This window comes from Nyctereutes procyonoides, unplaced genomic scaffold (assembly GCF_905146905.1).
Source record: "Nyctereutes procyonoides isolate TBG_1078 unplaced genomic scaffold, NYPRO_anot_genome, whole genome shotgun sequence".
NCBI classification, from domain to species: Eukaryota; Metazoa; Chordata; class Mammalia; order Carnivora; family Canidae; genus Nyctereutes; species Nyctereutes procyonoides.
In genome coordinates this window covers 81,341,760-81,365,192 of record NW_026575146.1, presented here as the reverse complement: position 1 = coordinate 81,365,192, position 23,433 = coordinate 81,341,760, and the positions used below count along the sequence as shown (strand labels likewise).

The window sequence follows — 23,433 nt, the reverse complement described above, 5'->3', positions numbered from 1 at the left end:
AATAATTATATTCTAAGATGCAAAGAGATTAAAACTCTAAAAGTATTTTTTCTATTGAGAAGGAGAAATAATAGCAGGCCAGGATTTAACATGGGAAGGAATGAGAAGGGGAAACCATGCCAGCTGCTCCATCTAGGATAGTATTTCATAATTTTTCACCAGTTTCTGCACATTCATCTCAAACTTAGATTTTGAACAAAAACTAAGACTCCCACACCCTGGGGTGCCTAGCTGAGTTAGGTGAGCATGTGACTCTTAATCTCGGGATCATAAGTTCAAGCCCCATGTTAGGCATGGAGCCTACTTAAAATTAAAAAAAAATAAAATAAAATTTTATAAAATTTATGCACCTCATATTATTTGAACTACTATATATTATTTGATTTCCTAACTCTAACTTTGGATATTGAGACTTTGGGACCTATGTTTCTTTTTCCCTAAGTTGAGAGCCAATCACCCAAACACTGAATATTGTACTTACTATTTTCATAATAACTTGAAATTGTGTTTCATCAACAAACAAAAAAAAAGAAAGAAATTGTGTTTCATCACTTTCTAAATACTCATATACAAGTGAGGTTTTTCCTATTTTTATATGGTTCTACTCTAAATACCTGTCCACAGATAAAAAGACATGTTATTATACAGTTTCTCAAAATCTCAAAATTCTACTTTCCAAATAAAACTCAGAATCATTTAGTCAAGTTCCATGAAAAAAAAAATTGGGCCTTGACTCAGAATTATAAATGAATTTGTAGGACACTGCCATTCTCAAAAAAAGAGTACTCCCAACCAGAAAAATCATATATTTTATAATGGTTGGAAAGATTTAAACCAAAGAATTACCTGTAGGATATATTATGGCAATTCAAAGAAGAATAGAAAGTAATTTCATTTTCTATTTCTGTATATGTAAGGGTGTTTTCTTCATGAAAGCATATAATACATTTCTACACCAGTAAATAAAAATATCTTCAGTATGGACTCAACCTGGAAACAAAAGAGAGCCCCAGGAAACAAGCAAAAATGGACACCCCTTCCCAAAACCTAGAGCTAGGATAGTCACAATCTTTCTCACCAGTCAGCCCTTTCCATAATAAAACCTTCTTCTACCCATGCAACATCTCTGTTCACATGAATTCACCGTCTCCCAAACTCTCCCTGATGCTGACTTTGCTAGGTCATCTCTGGGAAACTAAATCAGCCATGGTTTCTGTCAAGTCTCTTGTTCTAAAAATATAAGACAGACATTAAGAGATGCTCTCTAGTATTGCTGTTTCTCTAATATCAGGCTACTGTGTAAAGAGTGTTCAAATGTTCTTGGAAGATGATAGAATGGTCTCCATTCCCCAATTTCAGCCTACTTAGAAGTGCCCTCTCCAACAAGTTACCTGACAGATCTTCCACAACCCATCATCCCCACTAGGAAAAGCCAGAGCTCCTGAAAATGAGCCAGCAGTTCTCCTTCACACGGATTGGAGATGTTGACTTTTACTATTAGGCTCCTGAACACTCCTGTCACACATAAAATGTCTCTATTTTGGTGCCTGGCAATGGCTGACTTATTACTAAAGCCACAGCCCTAAGTGTGACTTTGGGCATCTCATGAAATAGGAGTCTTGGCTAAAGATTTCACTATACTTGTACATAGAAGGTTCCTATCCTAGGTGTGTCCTCTGATGTCTGATGAGGTTTGATTTCCGACTAAAGCCTCGCTCACACTTCCTACAAATATAAGGCTTCTCTCCCGAATGTATCCTCTGATGTCGAATAAGGTGTGACTGCCGGCTGAAGCCTTGCCCACATTCCCTGCACACATGAGGCTTCCCCCCTGAGTGTGCCTTCTGGTGTGTGATGAGAGTTAACTTATCACAAAAGCCTTGCCCACACTCCCTGCACACAAAGAGTATACTACCTGAGTGTGCTCTCCTGTGCCTAAATAAGTTTGGTTTTTGGCTAAACCTTTTACCACACTCCCTGCATATGAAAGGCTTTTCCCCTGAATGTGTTCTCTGATGTGCGATGAGGGTTGACTTATCATTAAAGCCTCGCCCACACTCCCTGCACACAAATGGCTTTTCCCCTGAATGTGTCCTCTGGTGTGTGATCAGGGTTGATTTCCGGGTAAAGCCTCGTCCACATTCCCTGCACACAAATGGCTTCTCCCCTGTGTGTGACCTCTGGTGTTTGTTGAGGTTTGACTTTAGGCTAAAGCGCTGCCCACACTCCAGGCATACATAAGGTTTAACCCCTGAGTGTGTTCTTTGATGTGTCTTGAGGTTTGATTTCCAGCTAAAATGGCGCCCACATTCTGTGCATATGTAAGGCTTCTCTCCTGTGTGGGTCCTTAAGTGTCTAATGAGGTGTGACTTCTGGCTAAAGCTCTGCTCACACTCCCTGCACACATAAGGTTTCTCTCCCGAATGTGTCCTCTTATGTCTGATGAGATGGGAATGCTGGCGAAAGCCATGCCCACACTCCCTGCAAACATAAGGCTTCTCCCCAGAGTGTGCCCTCTGGTGTGTGATAAGGTTTGACTTCAGGCTAAAGCTCTGCCCACATTCCTTGCACACATACGGCTTGACCCCTGAATGTGTCCTCTGATGTGTGAAGAGGTTTGACTTCCAAGTAAAGCCTCGTCCACACTCCTTGCACACATAAGGTTTCTCCCCTGAGTGTGTCCTCTGGTGTGTGATAAGGTTTGACTTCCAGGTAAAGCCTCGTCCACATTCCTTGCACACATAAGGGTTTTCCCCAGAGGGTATCCTCTGGTTTTTGATGAGGATTGACCTTTTGCTAAAGCTCTGTTTCCACTCAGTGTACATGTAAGGTGTCTCCCCCGCGTCCATCTTCTGGAGGCTGAGCAGTTTTGGCTCCTTCAAAAAGCCTAGCCCAAATTCCCCATATTTGATTGCTCCAAATCCTGAGACTTCTACACCATGCAACATTTTGTCTGTTTCCTCAAGGGCTGTCCTCTGGCCTAGACTGGGCCCTAGGTCCATTACTGTGTTGTCTTGCTTGGACCTTACTGGCTGTTCTTGCAGTAGGCTGGAGAATACCTCTGAAGTGCTGCTTTTGCTTACTCTTCTCCCCGACAAGAACTTGGGGTCTTCTGCCTCTTGAATTTCTGTTTTGTCACTCAAGCAGGTCTGACCAAAGAGCTGCTTCGGCTGCTGTTTCTGATCTTCTGGATAGTGTTTCCCTGGATGGAGATGATTTCCTGCATGTAAACTTGAGAAGAGCTGAGGCAGGTGACTGAACCACACATGCTGGCTGAGGTCTTGCTGACTAGTGAATGCCAGGGGGCAGTGGGGACAAAGCTGAATGTTTAGCTTTGATCCTGCCGAAGAAACAATATTTTTAGTCAGACTAGCTATGGGTTGGGTTGCCTGTGCCATTTTGCTTTGCTCATTGGCTATTCACAATATATTTATATCACAACCTGTCTCCCACTCAGACATCCTTGCATCTATAAAAAGAACTATTTTTTAAAGATTTTATTTATTTATTCATGAGAGACACAGAGAGAGAGGCAGAGACATAGGCAGAGGGAGAAACAAGCTCCCTGAGGGGAGCCTGATGCAGGACCCAATCCCAAGACCCTGGGATCACAACCCGAGCCAAAGGCAGACCCTCAACCACTGAGTCACCCAGGCACCCCTAAAAAGAGCTATTTCTCATTTTACTTTATACACTATATTTTTAATTACAAGAATTAACAAACTTGTCAGGCAGGCCAAATTCAGCCCACAATCTGTTTTTTTTTTTTTTTATGGCCTACCAGGTAAACAACGGATTGTACCTTTCTAAGGAGTAAAGAAAGAAAGAAAAATAAATAAATATCCAATCAATGGGGCAATAGACTGCATGTGACCTGGAAAGCTTAAAATATTTACTGTGTGGCCCCTAATAGAAAAAGTTTTTGCATCCTTGTCCTATTGCAATATAGAAAATTCATTCCAAAACTTATTTTCACTTATTTCCACTGACAGAGTAAAAAGTTTAGTTCCAGAAATCAATCAAAAAACATAACAATAAACTGAGAAGCATTTATTCATGAAAAACACTGAACTCCAGATAAGAAAAGTGGGAATCTGTAACATTATTGCCTGGAGCTGCTCTCACCCTTCCAATCCCCTAGCTTGGTTGGTATGGTAGTTATACTAGGACAGGCCATAAAACGATGAGTTTTGCTGCTGCTATGGGGCAGTCACCTTGATTTGAGTAGAAGGTGAGAAACCAATGATGGGTGGAACTGTCAGTAAATGTGATCTAGGTGGTAAATGAACAGAGAAGGCCACCGATGACCACTATCTGGGATTGCAGTCTTGGTTGGGGACCTCCCCACAAAAAGACTGGTAGGCCACCAGAAATGTAGCAGGGGAAGACCTGAAGGTGAGAGAGCCAGGGGGGTGCTTGATAAACTCTCAACACAACCCTGGCTGACTAGAAGACTGTTTTTGCAAAAGCAGGGGAGATGGATGGGAGCTGTGCACAAAACCCTGCCTGACACAGAGGCTATAACCATATACAGAGGAAAAAACAGAGGGATCAGTGGACAGTAAAAAGCCAGACAAGACTTGGAAACTTATGTGAACTCTGAATGAGCTCCCTAACCCACATATTTATCCCCTGGCAGAGGTAGGAAGCCTGACTGGCTCAGAGTCTTTGAACACAACCTATTGTTAATTGTTGCAGATCACTAAGCTCTGCAGACACAAGGTTGAAATCAGGAAGCCAGGATTAAAAATACAAGAATAGAATAGCAAATCAAATGGAAACATCACCTTCCCAGAGAAAACATATTCCAGTATTTAGTCTAGAAAAGTTACTAAAAGTGGCAACAACAATATCTAGGCAGGAAACTTCATCAGCTACTAGAGGGCTACAACATAGTATCTAAAATATCCAGTTTCCAAAGAAACAGAAAAGCATGACCCATACTGAGAGAAAAAAATGCAGACAATAGAAACTGTTGCTGGGTGGCCCAGATGTTGATTTACTGGGGGGGGGGGGAGTTCAAAGCTGATATTATGAATATATTTAAAGAGCTAAAGGAAACATGTAAAAACTTAAAGTACAATAACTTAAATACAAAAATCTCAATAGAAAATAAAAACTATTAAAAGGAAACTCTGGAATTAAAAAGTAAAATAATTGATATTACAAAATTACTAGGAAGATACAACAGCATATTTGAGTTTGCAACAGAACCAATGAAGTTGAAGATAAATCAATAGAAATTACCTAAACTGAAACACAGGTGAAAGAAAGATCAAAGAAAAGCAAAGAGCCCCAGAAACCTGTGGAACACCATCAGATAAACCAATCCGTGCATAATGGGAATGCACAAAGGAAAAGACAAAGAGAGCAGAAAAAAATGTCTGAAGAAATAATAACTAAAAAGTCTGAAAACTGATATAAAACATTAGCCTGCAAATCAAAGAAGCTCACAAAACTTCAAGAAAAACATAGAGAACCCCAGAGAAACACATCATGGCCAAGGTGTTGACAATCAGAAAAAAAGACAAAAGAGAAAAGTTTGAAAGCAGCAAAAGAAAAATGATTCAACATGCACAGGAGGAAACAATATGATTAGTGCTAACTTCTCATCAGAGACAATGGAGACAAAAAGGTGGTAGAATGATTTATTCAAAGGGCCGAAATAAAGGTGATAAAGCTACTAAGGAGGAATTCTATTCTCACGAAACTGTCCTTCAAAAATGAAATTGATGCAGATATTCACAGATTAACAGGTACTCAGAGAGTATCTGTTGCTAGCAAACATACATCTGTTGCTAGCAAACATTTTATAAGAAATATTAAATAAGTCTGTTGGGCTGAAGAGAAATGACACCAGACACTAACTCAAATTCACAGGAACAAATGAGGACCACCAAAACTGGGTAAAACTGGTAAGTATCCGGGTAAATATAACAGACTGCATATGTATATTTTTCTCCTTCCTTCTCTTAATTTCTCTGAAATGCATAAGATTATTAGAAAAGGATGTAACTATAACACCATATTATGGGCTTTATAATATATATATTTTACTGGAACTAAGTTAGTATTAATTAGATTATGCTAAATTAGATGCATGTTTAATTCCTAGAGCTGAATTAAGAAAATAACTACAAAAATTATATATATATATATATGCCAAAAGGAAGGTAGGGGAATAAAAAAATATGAAGCATATAAAGAACAAAGAGCAAAACGGCACTTAAATCATATCAATAACTATATTAAATATGAATAAACCAAATAGTCTAAACAAAAGACAAAAACTTCTTAGTTATACCACCCAAAAGCATGATCCATTCAAATTTTTGTAAAATTGAACATCACTGAAGTTTAAAACTTTTATGCTTGAAAAGACACCATGAAGACAATGAAAAGACAAGTCTCAGACTTGTGTTTTTTCTGAAACTTGATTTTAGAGTTCAAAGTATGTGAAAACCATATATCTGATATAGGACTCTGTCTACAATATATGAAAAACTCTTACAACTCATAAAGAAGACAAAACAATCCAATTTAAAAATGGGCAAAAGAACTGAATAACTATTCACTAAAGAGACATGCGAAGTGTTATTTGGCATATAAAAAGATCAATATGGGGCACCTGGGTGGCTCAGTGGGTTAAGCATCTGCCTTCGGCTCAGATCATGATCTCAGGATCCTGGGATTGAGCCCCAAGTTAGGCTCCCAGCTCAGTAGGCTGTCTGCTTCTCCCTCTACTCCTCCCCCTTCTCGTGCTCACCCTCTCTCTCAAATAAACAAAATCTTTTTAAAAAATCATCATTAGTTATTAGGGAAATGCAAATTAAAACCACAATGAAATACCATACACCCACTAGAATATCTGTAATCAAAATTAAAGACAATTCCAAGTGCTGATAAGGATGTAAAGAAACACACTGCTAACAGAAAATATAAAAACAGAAAACAAAAATATAAAATAGAAATACTAATAGAAATGTAAAGCCGCTATGGAAAATAATTTTGCAGTTTCTTCAAAAGTTAAATATAAACATATCACACAATCCAGAAATTTTACATCTACTGGTGTAAAATAGAGAGAACTCTATCCAAAAATAAAAATGTATGCCCACATTGAGACTGGTACGTGATTGTTTTTAGCAGTGCTAGTCACAATAGCCAAAAAGTGGACACAACCCATATATTCATCAACCTGTGAATGGGTAAACAAAATGTGCTATGTCCATACAATGGAATATTTTTTTAAGATTTTATTTATTTATTCATAGAGACACAGAGAGAGAGAGGGGCAGAGGAACAGGCAGAGGGAGAAGCAGGCTCCATGCAGGGAGCCCGATGTGGGACTCGATCCAGGGTCCCCAGGATCACACCCCAGGCTGCAGGCAGTGCTAAACCGCTGTGCCACCAGAGCTGCCCATACAATGGAATATTATATGGCAATAAAAATGAACAAATTACTGGGCCACCAGGGTGGCTCAGTTGGTTAAGCTTCTCACGCTTGACTTCAGCTCAGGTCATGATCTCAAGATCATGGGATCAGCCCTGCCTCCAGCTCTCTGCTGAGCATGGAGCTTGCTTGGGATTCTCCCTCTCTCTCTCTCTCTCCCCAGGCACACACATGAGCACCCTCTCTCAGAAAAGAAAAAAAGAAAAAAAGGAATGGATTACTGATACATGCCACAGCTTGGATGAACCTCAAAAATATTATGCCAGATACAAAAGACTATATATTTTATGATATCATGTATAGAATATGTCCAGAAACAGCAAATCTATAGAGACAGCATATCAAGGGGGTTCCCTAGAGCTCAGGTAGGAGGAGGGATAGATGCAAATGGGCATAACAGAGCTTTTGGGGATGACAGTATATTCAAAAGCTAAATGGAAGTAATGATCATACAACAAAAACATTTTTACCAAAAATAATGCAACTGTACACTTACAATAACTAGATTTTATGTATATAAGTTATATCTCAATGAAGTTGTTTAAAAACTGTAAGAATGCATATCTTATATGTCAGTGTCATAAAAGACAAAGAAAGATTATTGAAATGATCTATATTAAGGGAGATTAAATAGACATGACATATAAATGCACTACTGAAACCCAGATTAGATCATTTTCTGGAGAGTAAAAAGACATTACTGTGTCTGTTGACAAAATTATAATATGAGAAGTAGATATTAGATAAAATTACTGTATCAAAGTTAAATTGACTGAAGTTGCTAACTTATGGCTAAATGAGAATACTTCCCTTCTTAGAAAACCTTTTAACAAACATGTACATATGAACCTACACACACACACACACACACACACTTATACATATACATAAGTATATACTATTTGTATATATATTATATATATACATACATATTGAGAGGAGGGAAGGAAAAGGGAGAACATGCATATGATAACACATAAGCAAATATAAAATATTAATAGGTGATTTTATGATGCCATTTTATTTATTTTTTTGAGATTTTATTTTTATATAATCACTACACTCAACATGGGGCTCAAAATCACAACCCCAAGATCAAGACTTGCATGCTTTACTGACTGAGCCAACCAGGTGCCCCTGATGCCATTTGATAATAACATATATGCCATATATATTTAGACATAAGTGTATATGTAGAGGATATAAAGATGTTCAAGATTTTATTTATTTATTCATGAGAGACATAGAGAGGGAGGCAGAGACATATACAGAGGGAGAAGCAGGCTCTATGCAAGGAGCCTGATGTGGGACTTGATCTCGGGACTCCAGGATCATACCCAGAGCCAAAGGCAGATGCTTAACCGCTGAGCCAACCAGGCGTCCCTAACGGTATTCTTTGTACTATTTTTATTCTTGCAAATTTCCTGTAATTTTCAAGTAATTTCCAAATGTCAATTCAAAAACATATAAGATGAAACCTACTTCTGAAAATGGTAGCAGGTTGAATTGGTCACAGAATTTGTTTTCTGCAAAAAAACATGATAAAACTGGATACAATACAACAAATAATTACTTCAAGTCACTGAAAACCTCCCAAAAGTAACCAGAAGTTGGTTGGAGTAGAGAGTTTACGCTTAAAAAAAAAAAAAAAAAAAACTGCAATAAAAAAAGGGGGGTAAGAATTTTTTGTTGTTAAAAAGCACTCCCAACACTGTAACTACAGCAGTGGAGAAATAGTGGTAAATACCAGCCTTATGGGCTCAAGGTGCCACAAGTCAGGATTTAGAAGTGGAACAGAAGTTGCAAATATGTGTTAAGAATAAAAGGAAATGGGGAGCCTGGCTGACTCAGTCGGTGGAAGACATGACTCTTGGTCTTGAGGTTGTAAGTTCAAGCATCATGCTGGGTGTGGAGATTTCTTAAAAATTAAATCTTAAAAAAAAAGAAGAGAAGGAAATGTATAGTCTCAAATACTTATATTAGGAAAGAAGGAAGCCTAAAAAGTAATAATGGTAAGCATCCATCTCAAAAAACTGGAATAAGAATAGTAAAATAAGTCCAATGTAAGAATAGAAAGAAATATTAAATAGAAGTTCAGACATAATACATACAATAGACATGACCAACAAAGCAAAAAAAAAAAAAAAAGGCGAAATAAACAGATGAAACAGTTGTCTATATGTAAAACTCCAAAGAATATACACAGGACAAATTATGGAATTAATTAAACCACTCATCAAGGTTGTGGTGTTTATGATCATTATGATGAAATGAACTTTACACATTTTAACAAAAAAAAAATTAGTTTTTAAAAACACAATTCTCAGGATGCCTGGGTGGCTCAGCAGTTGAGCGTCTGCCTTCAACTCAGGGCATGACCTCAGGGTCCGGGGATCAAGTCCCGCATCAGGCTCCCTGTGAGGACCCTGCCTCTCCCTCTGCCTCTGTCTCTGCGTCTTTCATGAATACATAAATAAAATCTTTAAAAAAAATAAAAAATAGAAAAACCATAATTCTCAAGACAACAAAAAAATAAGCCTATGTATAAATTTAAAGAAATATGTATATTTGCATTATAAATTATAAAACCTAGCAAAGGGTAGTATTAAAGATGTATTAATAAATAAGCGAAAGAAGACACCACACTAAGAGAAAGACTTAATATTGTGAAATATGTATTCTCTCCAAATTAATTATTAATACATATATATTAATGAATATATAAACAACAAAATCCTGACAAGATACTTTAAAATTTTATAAAATACTTTATAAACTGCTGATTGCAAAATCCCACTGGGCTAAAGCTACAAAGACAAGAATAAGACAGGAGGACTTACCCTACCAGACACTAAGACTTACTATAAATCTATAGGAAATTAGAACAGTCTGATATTGGTGCAGGATTAAGCAAATACAGCAATGGAACAAAACAGAGAGTTCAGACATTGATCCAGGCATGTAATGAAACCAAAATAGGAGAGGTGGCATTGTAAATTTGGGAAAGTGATGAATTATTCGGTGAATGGTGCCAAGTCTGATGGTGATACATTTAGAAATCTATAAAAATAGATCTGTATCTCTCAACACTCACAAAATCAATTCCAGACAGATTAAAGACCTAGGTGTGAAAAGCAAAAATATTTTCTAATTTAAAGAAGAAAATCTAAGTAATGTCTTCATGATCTTGCCAGAGAGAAGGGCTTCTTAAATCAGACACACAGATATACACACACACACACACACACACACACACACACGTGACACAAGACAAGTTTGACAAATCCAAACACATTAAAATTTATGAAATTATTATGAAAGGTCATTAAAACTCTGGGTAAATTTCGTAAGACTCTTGAAAGAGTACAGTGACGGGAAACAGATTAGTGGTGGCCAGGAGTTAAGGGGGAAAGGAGGATAGCATGAAGGAGTTTCTTTGTAGTGCTGGAACATTCTGTATCCTTACAGTGGTGGCACTTATGTGAATCCATGTAAGTGAAAAAATTTCATGGTACTACACAACAACAACAACAATAAAAGAGTACATGTAAAAAATGATGAAATCTGAATCTAATTAAGGCCTGAAGCTGATTTAATAGTATTGTACCAATGTCAACTTCCTGGTTTTGAAATTGGAGAAAACTTGGTAAAGAATAGATGGAAACTTTCCATATTATTTTTATAAACTGAGACTTCAAATTTTTAAAAAAGATTTTATTTATTTATTCATGAGACACACACACACACACACACACAGAGAGGAACAGACATAGGCAGAGGGAGAAGCAGGCTCCATGCAGGGAGCCTGACGTGGGACTCAATCCTGAGTCTCCAGGATCACACCCTGGGCTGAAGGTAAACTGAGACTTCAATTATTTCAAAATTAAACAGCTTTTTATTTTATCTTTCTAAGAGTTTACTAATCTATTTGAGAGACAGAGATAGCAAGAGAGAAAGTGCTAGCAGGAAGGAAAGAGAGAGAAGCAGGTTCCCTACTGAGCAGAGAGCCCAACACAGGTCTAGATCGCAGGACTCTGGGATCATGACCCGAGCCAAAGTCAGACACTTAACTGACTGAGCCACATAGGCACACTTAAGTAGCTTTTTAAAAAGCAGGTAGGCAGGGGATCCCTGGGTGGCTCAGTGGTTTAGCGCCTGCCTTTGGCCCAGGGAGCGATCCTGGAGTCCCGGGATCGAGTCCCACATGAGGCTCCTGGCATGAAGCCTGCTTCTCCCTCCTCCTGTGTCTCTGCCTCTCTCTCTCTGTCTATCATAAATAAATAAATAAATAAACAAATAAATAAATAAATAGATAAATAAATAAATAAATAAATCTTAAAAAAAAAAAAAGGCAAGTAGGCAGCCCACAGACTGGAAGAAGATGGACACAATACATTGAGTGAACAGAGGAATCATTTCCAGGATTTAAATACTTCTACAAATAAAGAATAAAAAGAAAAGCAGGCAAAAGATTGGATCAGGCAATTCACAGAAGAGGAAACATCAAAACTAATCAACCTAAGAACATATAAAAAGACACTCAAACTCAATGCTAATCAAATTAAAACTAGTGTGAGAGGCCATTTCATACCCAAAGGATGGTCAGAAACATAAGCCTTTATTACAGCAGCTGTGCAAACCATGAAACAACTGTTGAGAGCAATTTGGCATTGTTTACGATGCTCTTTGACACAGCTACTCTACTCCTAGGCATGTATCTTAGAGAAACAAGTGCTTATATGCCCAAGGATAGGTGTATTAGAATGTTTATAGTTGCAATTTTTTTTAAGATTTTATATGAGAGAGAGAGAGCACACAAGCAGAAGGGGCATAGGGAGAGAGAGAAGCAGGCTCCCCTCTGAACAGGGCTCAATCCCAGGACCCTGGGATCATGACCTGAGTCAAAGGCAGACAGAGGCGTAACCGACTAAGCCACCTAGGTGCCCCTATAGTTGCATTCTTTAATAGCCAAAATTGGTAAAAACACAGATGTCCAACAAAATAAAATATACAAATGAGGGATGCCAGGGTGGCTCAGCAATTGAGCATCTGCCTTCAGTTCAGGGCATGATCCTAGAGTCCTGGGATTGAGTCCCACACTGGGCTCCCTACATGGAACCTGCTTCTCCCTCTGCCTGTGTCTCTGCCTCTCTCTCTCTTGGTGTCTCTCATGAATAAATAAATAAAATATTTTTAAAAATAGATAAATGAATTGTATTACAATTATGCATATAATACAACAAATACTATATAGTATGAAAATGAATGAATCAGAACAACATATATCAATATGGGTTAATATTACAAACTCAGTGTCAGTGGAAAGAGCAAACCGGGAGGATATACATAATATGACAATATTAATGAAAAGTTTAAAAATATGTCAAACAACACTATAGATGGTTGAGGGATTCTTACATATGAAGTAAAGCAAATGGTCATGCATAAGATTTATAAATCCCTAATTTTGAAAAAAACAGTTCCCTTTGAGCAGGGGTGTGGGGAGGTAGGGGAAATAGAAACTTCAACTATTCAGGTAATATCTTATTTCTTAATCTGGGATGTTGGCTCCTGAGTACCTAGTTTTTTATTAATCATAGATTCCTATAATCATAATTACTGAGTAATACATTTTTTAAACTATGGGAATTGGAAAGGTAGAAGTAATCAATTATGTTTCACCTACAAGAAACTAGGAAGTATCTAAAGGGTGGCAGACTTAATGTCCAGAGGATAGATGTAGTTTTTAAGATCAAGAGAAGAGAAAGAAGCCCATGAATGAGGAAGGACTGAACATGATGAAGAAGGCAAGCCAAGTAAGAGGAAGGGAGGCTTCTTGGTGGAGGAAAGACACAAGGAAACCAAGAAAACCCCTCCCTCAATGGAAAATGATATTCTGGAAGGGAGGTCATGCCAGGCAGACTTATCAATGACCTAGGAGGCCTGAGAAGAGTTTCTTCCCCATCATGAAAGATGCCTCCTCCTTCCCTATCTTCTAAGCTGTGGATGGTCCCACCTACCCTGTGTCACACTCACCTGGACAGAGGCCCAGTGGATGTTGTCTCTCCTCTATCCAAGGCTCTTCCCCTTGCTCCAGCTGAGAAATAAGTTTTGGTTTGGAAAACGGTATTTCTGCTCATGAGGAAAAAAAAAAAAAAGGAGATTCTTGGTTATGGGCTCAAGGGGCCATTTCATAAATCAGAGCCAAAATTCACAGGGAGACCCAAAGGGTAGTACAAAGGACCTATAACTGTGAACTCTCCACAGTAGAAGAGCTGAGTAAGTAAAGGTGACTCCAGTCAGATAAACAGCATATTAATACTTGGTGAAGGAAAACCTAGGTTTCAAATAAAGCAAAAAGAGAGTCTAGGCCTTGAAAGAGGTTGGAAATGCAGTGTTATAGGCCACATGAGTAAATCTACCTGTTTTCAATCCTACTAAATTCAGATTTCCCCTAAGAGAGAAGGTAAGTTATTGTTTCTAAGCCCAACCCTAAGACAAACCTGCTTCATGGGTAGCCCTTCCTTGTGATGTGTAGGAAATACTCTGTGGGGCAGATTTTAAGGACCAAGGGAAGCCATCCTTACCTAGTGAGACCAGGTGGTTGTAGGTCTCCAGCATCACTTCCCTGTGCAGGGTCCTCTGAGCTGGGCTCAACAACCTCCACTCCTCCTGGGTGAAGTCCACAGCCACATCCCTGAATGCCACGAATGCCTTTAACACAAAATACAGCGCTGCTCATCCAGGAGTTTGCCTTGCTCACAGCTCAGGATGAGGAATCAAAAGGCTTCCCTGTGGGAGGTAGAGATAACTAAACCCTACTTTGGATCATGAATGAAATGTAGCAGAATATGCCACTCCAAATTATGCCATTTTGGCATTAGAATTATTTTGAGCTGACGGTATTGAGAAGAAGCAGACACAAGAAAAGCTCTCTGCTCCTCCCCTATCTGCCTAAAAGCAGAACAAAAATTTGTGAAAGTATCTCCCCTCCCCTCTCTACCAGGAAGAAGAGAAGTTAACCCCTGGAAACAACTCTAGACCCTTATCAGCCAGGAGATGGCACCAAAGGAATCCACACAACAAACCTTACTAACTACCCCTCATCTTCACCACAATTTGCTGCCCTCAAATCTCAAAATCCTTTTCCTTTGTCTTGTCACTTCTCTAAAAAGTTATTATTCTTTTGTTAAGATGCTATATGAGCCCAAGTTCTAACCACCCCCTTGAGTTACTCATCACTGAGTGCTTCCAGGGTGTATTTATGATGTAGGTATTAATAAACTTCTGTTTTTCTCTTGTTAATCTTTTGTTGGTCTAATTTACAGAGCCCTAGCCAATGAACCCAAAATAGTTAGAGGAAAAATGAATTTTTTTTTCTTCCCCTACATGACATTAGAGCCAAGGGTTCAAAGACCACTATTCTTTCTCTATCCACCCAGAATTATTTATGCACCTATTACTGTGAACATCCTAGGCCAGCTGCTACAGGGGATGAAAGCAAAACACAAGTCCCTTCACATTGGGAGCTTTAAATCTAAGCAGAGAGAAGAGGAAGACATCACACACACAAAGTTAAACAGTAAAAACTAATCACTTTACTGAGCTTGAAGAATATTAGAGACTACTTGAAGGTCTAAGCATTTATGCCCCACATACTTGAAGCAGCTGTCTCTCGGGGGTGAGTACCCACCAATACATATACTTTGCAGCAGGATCCATTCCTCTCTCTTGCTTATACTTCCGCTGCCCTGATCCCGGCAAGCGCCTGGTTGGGAAGGCTATGGACTCAAATCACACTGTCCCCAACTAGAGTACCCTTCAGCAAATTAATTAACCTCTCGGCATTTCCATTTCTTCTGTGAACCAAGAAAAAAACAGTGCTTGTCTCACAGAATTATGCTGAGGATCAAAGAAGTTGGTAAATGTTAAGGGCTTAAAACAAAGGGCTGTTGCACATGCTAAGTGCTCAGGGAGGACTTCCCTGGTCCTTCTGTAAAAATTCTTCTCAGGGTGCCTGGATGGCTCAGTGTTTGAGCATCTGCCTTTGGCTCAGGGCGTGATCCTGGGGGTCCTGGGATTGAGTCCCACATCAGGATCTCCAGGAGGAGCCTGCTTCTCCCTCTGCCTATGTCTCTGCCTCCCTCTATCTCTCATGGATAAATAAGATCTTTTTTAAATTTTTTAAAAAATAAATAAACAAAAGAGCATAATCTGGGACACCTGGGTGGCTCAATCAGTTGAGCATCTAACTCTTGATTTTGGCTCAGGTCATGATCTCAGGGTTGTGAGATCAAGCCTCCCATCAGGCTCCATGCTCAGCAGGGATTCTTTCCCTTTCTCTCTGCCCTTTCCCCTGCTTGTGCACTTTTTCTTTCTCTCTCAAATGAATAAATAATCTTTTTTTTTATTTTTTAAAGATTTTATTTATTTATTCATAGAGACACAGAGAGAGAGAGAGAGAGAGAGAGAGAGAGGCAGAGATACAGGCAGAGGGAGAAGCAGGCTCCACGCAGAGAGCCCGACGCGGATCTCGATCCAGGGTCTCCAGGATCACGCCCTGGGCTGCAGGCGGCGCTAAACCGCTGCGCCACCGGGGCTGCCTTCTTTTTAATTTTTTAAATTAAATTAAATTTATTTATTTGAGACAGAGAGATAGCAAGAGAGAGAGAGAGAGCATGATCTGGGGGGAGGGAGAAGCAGGCTCCCCAGTAAGCCAGGAGCCTAACGTGGGGTTCCAACCCAAGATCATGATCTTAATGGAAGGCAGGCCACTTAACTGACTGAGCCACCCAGGCACCCCAATAAATCTTTTTTAGAAAAAGATTAAAACAGGATACAATCTGCAATTCACAGATAGGGTCAGTTTGAGCCTTACACAGCATTTTCTTTATATCATTTATATGTTGGATGATTTCACATGAAAATATCAACTTATGAGTCCTGTTGAAAAAAAAAATCCATAAATCCAACCGATCACTCTCGGCTTTGAATTGCTGCAGGGGGCCACAGTTGGCTGAAGGTGACTTCACACTAGGAGTCCATTAGCCCACGCATATTATCAGCAGACTGCTGCAACTCCTACCTTACCTGTTTCATTTAGCTACCTACCTGGTCCCTTTGGTGATTTGATTTTGCATCCCTTCTCAGAACACCATCACTCCTTGAGGGATGATACTGTGTCTCTCAAACTAATTCCATGCTGTGCCCTCTCAAGGGACCCTTCCCTAAATTTCCTATTCTCTGTCAGCATAACTGTTCTACACTGGCTGTGGAATAGCCTTAAAACAGGACCTCACCTTGCCCCCCACCAATAGTAACTGCAATCCCAGAACCCGGCCCTCCATCAAAGTAATTAATTACAAACAAAGCACAGCCAGGATGTGTAAGAGCTATGGTTCTCACCCATCTCTAGCTGTACTTTAGAACTAACTGGGGTGTTTTAAATTATGGATTTCTGGGTCTCACAACAAATCAATAAAATCAGACTCTCTGGAGATTCGGCTTTTAGGCTTTTAAAGGCCCCTAAGTCATGGTTTAAAATCACTAGGTCAGAGGAATATCAAGAGGGAGGCACCATTGTAGGAGAGAGATCAAGAGGACCTGGGTGGCTCAGTTTTAAGCATCTGCCTTCAGCTCAGGTCATGATCTCAGGGTCTTGGGATAGAGCCCCAGGTCAGGCTCCCTGCTCAGCAGGGACTCTGATTCTCCCTCTCATTCTCCCTCTATGCTTTCCCTCTCTCAAAAAAATAAATAAAACCCCTTTAAAAAGGGGTAGGGGGATAGAGAGATCAGAGCAAGTTTTATGAGAGGAAGGTATGATCTTGGTCTTAAAGGGCAGGAAGGATTTTGAAGGATCAAGGAGAAAAAACAGGGGTGGGCATTCCAGACAAGACATATGGAATGGTGGGATGTCTGGGTGGCTCAGCAGTTAAAGCATCTGCCTTCCACTCAGAACGTGATCCTGGAGTCCCAGGATTGAGTCCCACGTTGGGCTCCCTGCATGGAGCCTGCTTCTCCCTCTGCCTGTGTCTCTGCCTCTGTGTGTTTGTGTGTGTGTGTGTCTCATGAGTAAATGAATAAAATCTTAAAAAAAAAAAAAAAGCACCCTAATCAACTAGCTAATTACTCTCATGCATGGATGGTAATCCAGCCCCAAACTGCCAACTAACTGCAGCAACATGAGCAAGCCCAGGTGAAACCTGCCAAATACCCATCTATATGCCCAGCTCAAAATGCTTACCTATCAAAAATGTGCTAATAAATTACCTCTTTTTAAGTCAATAAGCTTTGGGGTGGTTTGTTGTGCAGTGAAGGCTAAGTGATATACTGATAAAGGAATGTTATGTTAGATAAAAAATACAACTAATATCATCCTTGAGGGCAGCCTGGGTGGCTCAGTGGTTTAGCACCGCCTTCAGCCCAGGGAGTGATCCTGGAGACCTGGGATCAAGTCACACATTGGGCTCCCTGCATGGAGCCTACTTCTCCCTCTGCCTGTGTCTCTGCTTCTCTGTCTCTTTCTCTTTCTCTTTCTCTTTCTCTTTCTTTCTCTTTCTCTTTCTCTCTCTCCCTGTCACGAATAAATAAAATCTTTAAAATAAATAATAATAATAATAATAATAATAATAATAATAATAATAATATCATCCTGGACTTGCTATGATTGCTATGATGCTCACGCTGTCAGAAACTCCTTAGATTTGGCAAGCATTAGATTCAGTCCTCCCAGCTTTCTCTCATTCCTGAGTATGAAGTCATTACTTGGAAAAAAGAGTATAGATTGTCTTCCTTTCTCCAGCTGAGCTCCTAAAAAAATGAATCCATCTAAGTTAAAGGTGTATATGAAATGACATCACTGTGTTGGCAATAAATGCACTTTCAGAATTAATCATCGGAACATGGTATCAAGGGCAGCCTGAGTGGCTCAGCAGTTTAGCACTGCCTTCAGCCCAGGGTGTGATCCTGTAGACCTGGGATCCAGTCGCACATTGGGCTCTCTGCAGGGAGCCTGTTTTTCCCTCTGCCTGCATCTGTGCCTCTCTCTCTTGTGTCTCTCATGAATAAATAAAAATCTAAAAAAAAAAAAAAGAACATGGTATCAGAAACAAGTCAATACATTTGAAACAAGGAGTGTCCTGGGGCACCTGTGTGGCTCCATCGTTAAGCATCCAAATCTTGGTTTCCGCTCAGGTCATGATCTCAGGGTCACAAAATTGAGCCCTAAGTCAAGCTCTGTGCTAGGTGGGGAGTCTGCTTGAAAATATTCTCCCTCTGCCCCTCCCCCCCAAATAAATAAGTCTGAAATGAGGAGTGTCCTGAATATCTAAGACACTGTTATGAGCCACTGAAGGAGGGCTTCTGAGCACAAAAGTGATGTTACTATAATGTTTGGAGAAAACGAGGAAGATAGAGACATGCAGTGGGTGGCCAAGGACCATATCAACATGTGGAAATAAGCCAGGACTCTACTGCAAACATTCATGTGAGAAAAGAAAAAGATCTGTCCTGGCAGGTCTACCCTGACGATGTAAAACTGCACAGTATAATGATAAAAACAAATTAAGAAAACTGTACAACATAAAGCAGACACCGTGATGGAAGAAGAGGGCCTTGAAAATAGAAGAAACAATCAAAAGGATCAAATGTTTTAGAACAGGCAAAATTCCAAAGCTCCAACTGGTGTGAATCCCCACTACTTCAAAATGGTCATTTCTACTCATCTTAGCATATTTTTGTTGTGCGGATACAAATCTATAAAAGAACTTCATGCACAAATTGATCATAGAAGCAAAATTTACAATAATTAAAATATTGGTAATAAGTTAAATATTCCTTCAAATTGGAAGGAACCCTCTTGTAATGTTGGTGGGAATGCAAGCTGGTGCAGCCACTGTGAAAGACAGTATGGAAGTTCCTCAAAAAGTTAAAAATAGAACTACCCTATGATCCAGTAATCACACTACTGGGTATTTACCCAAAAAATACAAAACACCAATTCAAAGGGATACATACACCCCCATGTTTACAGCAGCATTATTTACAATAGCCAAATTATAGAAGCAGGCTAAGTGTTGATCAATAGATGAATGGATAAAGAAGATGTGATTTTATACATATAATGAAGTACTATTCAACCATAAAAAAGAATGAAATATTGCCATTTGCAACAACATGGATGGAGCTAGAGTATAATACTAAGCAAAATAGAGACATATGATTTCAGTCATATGTGGATTTTAAGAAATAAAACAAATAAGCAAAGGAGAAAAGAGAGAGAAACCAAGAAATAGAATCTGAACTATTGAGAAAAAACCCAATGGTTACCAAGGGGAGGTGGGCAGTGGGATGGGTGAAATACGTGGTGGAGATTAAGGCGTGTACTTGTGATGAGCACTAGGTGATATATGGAAGTGTTTAATCTGTATATTGGACACCTGAAACTAATATAACACTGTATGTTAACTATACTGAAAAAAAAATAAAATAATAAAAAAATAAAAAAAAATTTAAAAATAATAAAAATAACCCCCCAAATTGGGAAACAGTGGATGGGTTCATCCATTCAATGCACTATTATAGAACTCACTTCCAGTGGGTTAAGTGTGGCTGTTCCTCGACCTATAAAAAAAATGGGTCTGGGTAGAAATACTGACACTAGCTTTAATACACTGATTTTATCATTAAAGTCTGTCAAAATGTCTATGTGTGTGTTTGTGTGTGTATATTAGTGTGTAAAATTAAACAAATCCCAATGGTAACAGAATCCCAAAATAAAATGGAAGACCCATAAGTGTGCAGGCTGTGCCTTTTCACATTACTGAATGTCATCCATCAAGTATCCTGCACACAGCAGACATTCAGCAAGTTTGTTCAATGGAATCAGTGAAAAAATGCTAAGGATAGGAAACATCACGTGCCCGCCAGCCCATCTCATTTGTTACAAATTCTAATTTATTCTCTCAGGCAAAAGTCTTTTTGCCAATAATACCTATATCCTACTGTATATTTGGGTTTTTTTTAAAGATTTTATTTATTTATTCATGAGAGACATAGGAAGAGAGGCAGAGACACAGGAAGAGGGAGGAGAAGCAGGCTCCACACAAGGAGCCAGATGGGGGACTCAATCCCGGGAATCCAGGATCATGCCCTGAGCCAAAGGAAGATGCTCAACTGCTGAGCCACCCAGGCGTCCTTGTATATTTGTTTAAATTGGTTTGTATAATTCAGATGTCATGCATATCAGAGTACATGGGTAGTTTACCCAACTCCCTAAGATACAGAGTTAATTATATGCACCAAATAACATATCAACACAAACAACAGAAACTCCTTTGTTACTTAGTTCCTTCAAATTTATTTAAGGCTGTCATTCTTCCAAGCACTAAACATTTCATATGTGTCAGGTACACCTCTAGGCACAGAGGCTTCATCTTAAACAATTTATCCATTCAAATGCTTGTACCCTTTGATCAATTCTTCCATATTTGTTTTTAAGTTATTAGGAGCAGAAAAAAAAATCAGCTCACACAAATGTCTGGCTTTTCCCAGAAAATCCGAATGCCTTCCTATTAACATAATGATCAGTGAAGAAAATACACTCAAAATATTCAATGTTGCCTTAGGAAATGTCCTGAATTAGGTTTATTATGCATTCTTGGTATTAACACTTTCAAATGGATGAAATACTAATGAGAAACAGAACTCTCAAAGATGTTCTGATAGTGTCCAGGAAATTGTAAATCTCTACCACCGAAGATCAGGATTAAGAATAAATCAGGTCTCAAAAAAAAAAAAAAAAAGAAAAGAAAAGAAAAGAATAAATTGAGGTCTTATTTTCTGTTTAAATTTTCCTCTCTTTTTTTTTTTTTTATAAGGACAGTCAAGGCAGATCTGAAATAACCAAATTGATGCATATCAGAAGTGATAGTAAACCAGTCTGGCAACTGTGTTGGTGCTCAATAAATGTTAATTACATTCAATTAAGTCAAGATCATCATAACCACCATTCACAGGGGTTAGAAAGTTTCCCCTTAAGTCCCTATACGTCCATGTCATTGATTTCCTTATGTTAAATTCCTTCTCAGCATCCTTCAAAACCTAGCTTATTCAAAAACAAATTCTACACTCCTCAGTCTGGCACTCAATCTAGCCACCGACTCGCAAGCGGAAAATGAAAATCCTCCAGGGGCCAGGTAGGTAACAAATGAGAGAGGCAGGCAAAATGTTAGCTGGTCAACGGTTCCAACCTCAGTTTGGAAGATACTGTGGCAAGTGTGGCAAATAAACTCAGCAGGACCGGTCCAAACGACGAAGGTACTGTTCGCTGCGAATTCCCTGACACCACAGTGCAGTTTATTTTCAGGCAATCCAGAACTTTTGGTGAAATCTCCCCATTGCCAGATGCTGAAAATGCTCTCAATGTAAAATTCAGGTGAGACCATCAAGCTCCCCTCTGTTCCACGTGTCTGCATCTTCACCAGCACATATTTAAAAATCAACCTTAAGTAATTCCACTGGTGACTACAATCTTCCCACACTTGGCAAGGGCAGTGTGCCCAACCTCAGGCTAACCGTCCTTCCTGCTCTCCTCCCTGCCCTGCCCTGCCAACTCTCCAACTTAACCAAATCCTCAGGGGCAGTTCAGACAGCCCTATTTCTTCTGGAAGCCCTCCCTAACGACTTCGGATCATAAGCATCTCTCCTGTCCCTGTCTTTCAGTGCTTACCACTGGACAATCAAGTTTGGATGTTCCGGTATTTTTATTTCAACTGTCCCATGTGTGTTGTTTACAACTGACCACTTTGAGGATGACTGAGATATGGGTGGAGCAGAGAGGAATGCTAAAGGGGGGGTGGGGGGTCCATGTGAGATGAACCACCACTCCTCCAGGAACAAGCGTGACCTTTGCTCAATACCAGCAAGGCAGGCTGCAGTGCAAGAAAAAGGATTGGATTCATCCTGTTGGCAGCCAACATGGAATGTGATGAAAATTCTCACCTCTTTTTTGGCTTTCAGAAGCCCCGTGGCCATTTTCCTGGTCTCCTGAATGCTCTCCCTGGAGAAGGGCAAAGTCTCAGAAGACAGATCTGGGGATCTGAAGAGAAAGAAGAGCGTGCCTAGATGGAAAAGCCCCTCCCCGGGAGTTAAGGCGGGGTCTGCTCCGGAGCCCCCCAACTGGGTGTTCGGTGTCACAGAAATCACGAGCACAACCCAACGCCCATCCAGAGCCCTGGTTCAGAGTGACCGAGCACCCTCAAGTCCAGCCCCAAGCCCTGGGCAGGGAGTGGAGTCCATGTCCCCCCCGGCAGAGGAGTAAGGGGCTGTCTCTAACTCTATGCTGGGATGAAAAGATAACGGACTGGACGTGCCCACAGAAGAGCGCCCGAGTTCAGAGGCAGCCTGTGTCCCCACGAGTAAAACAGGGACAAGCAGAGGGACGTGCTGACTGGACGAGGCAATGACTCAAGGCACTCACGGAACGCGGGGTGCACGTTGCCAATCCTGAGGCTGAGGCTCGGGAATCAAGCGCAGAAGCGTGCAAGAGACTCGAGGAGGGAGGCCTAACCCGCCGCCAACCAGCGAGGGGGCGGGACCCATCGACCGGAAGTGCTCCTGCTACGTAAACTCCACCGCCAGGAGAGCGCGTGGGACGGCGGAAGTGGCCGCGCGGGCCTCTGGGGAGTGTAGTCTTTGAGACGAAGAGGCGGTGGGTGAAGAGGCTTCGCCAACGGCAGGGTGACTGACATCTGCGCCTCTCATACAACGAAGCTTAGGCGCTCACTGTTAAGACGCCCAGACTGCAAGGTGCTCGTTTCTCCTCCGAGGGCCAGTGAGATCTCACGGATCAATGAGAGCGTAGGAGGAATGCCGGAGGATCCTAGAAAATGTGGTCCTGGCGCCCGGTCCCCCCTCCCGGTGTCACGGAGGCAGGTCGTCCGTGCGCGCTGACCTTCAGAGAGTTGTGGTTGCCGGGGGGC

At 40.3% G+C, this 23,433-nt stretch overlaps 1 protein-coding gene across 1 annotated transcript; it reads right to left on the bottom strand.

Annotated features, from left to right (window-relative positions):
* Window positions 1-505: 505 nt before the first annotated feature.
* Window positions 506-23,029, bottom strand: ZNF875 (zinc finger protein 875). Its single transcript, XM_055310652.1, has 5 exons — window positions 22,932-23,029; window positions 22,454-22,550; window positions 14,041-14,167; window positions 13,490-13,585; window positions 506-3,340 (listed from the first exon to the last, which is right to left on the bottom strand). Exons 2-5 carry the CDS (start codon window positions 22,484-22,486, stop codon window positions 1,659-1,661), a joined length of 1,938 nt encoding a protein of 645 aa, XP_055166627.1. The 5' UTR covers window positions 22,487-22,550; window positions 22,932-23,029; the 3' UTR covers window positions 506-1,658.
* Window positions 23,030-23,433: the final 404 nt, after the last annotated feature.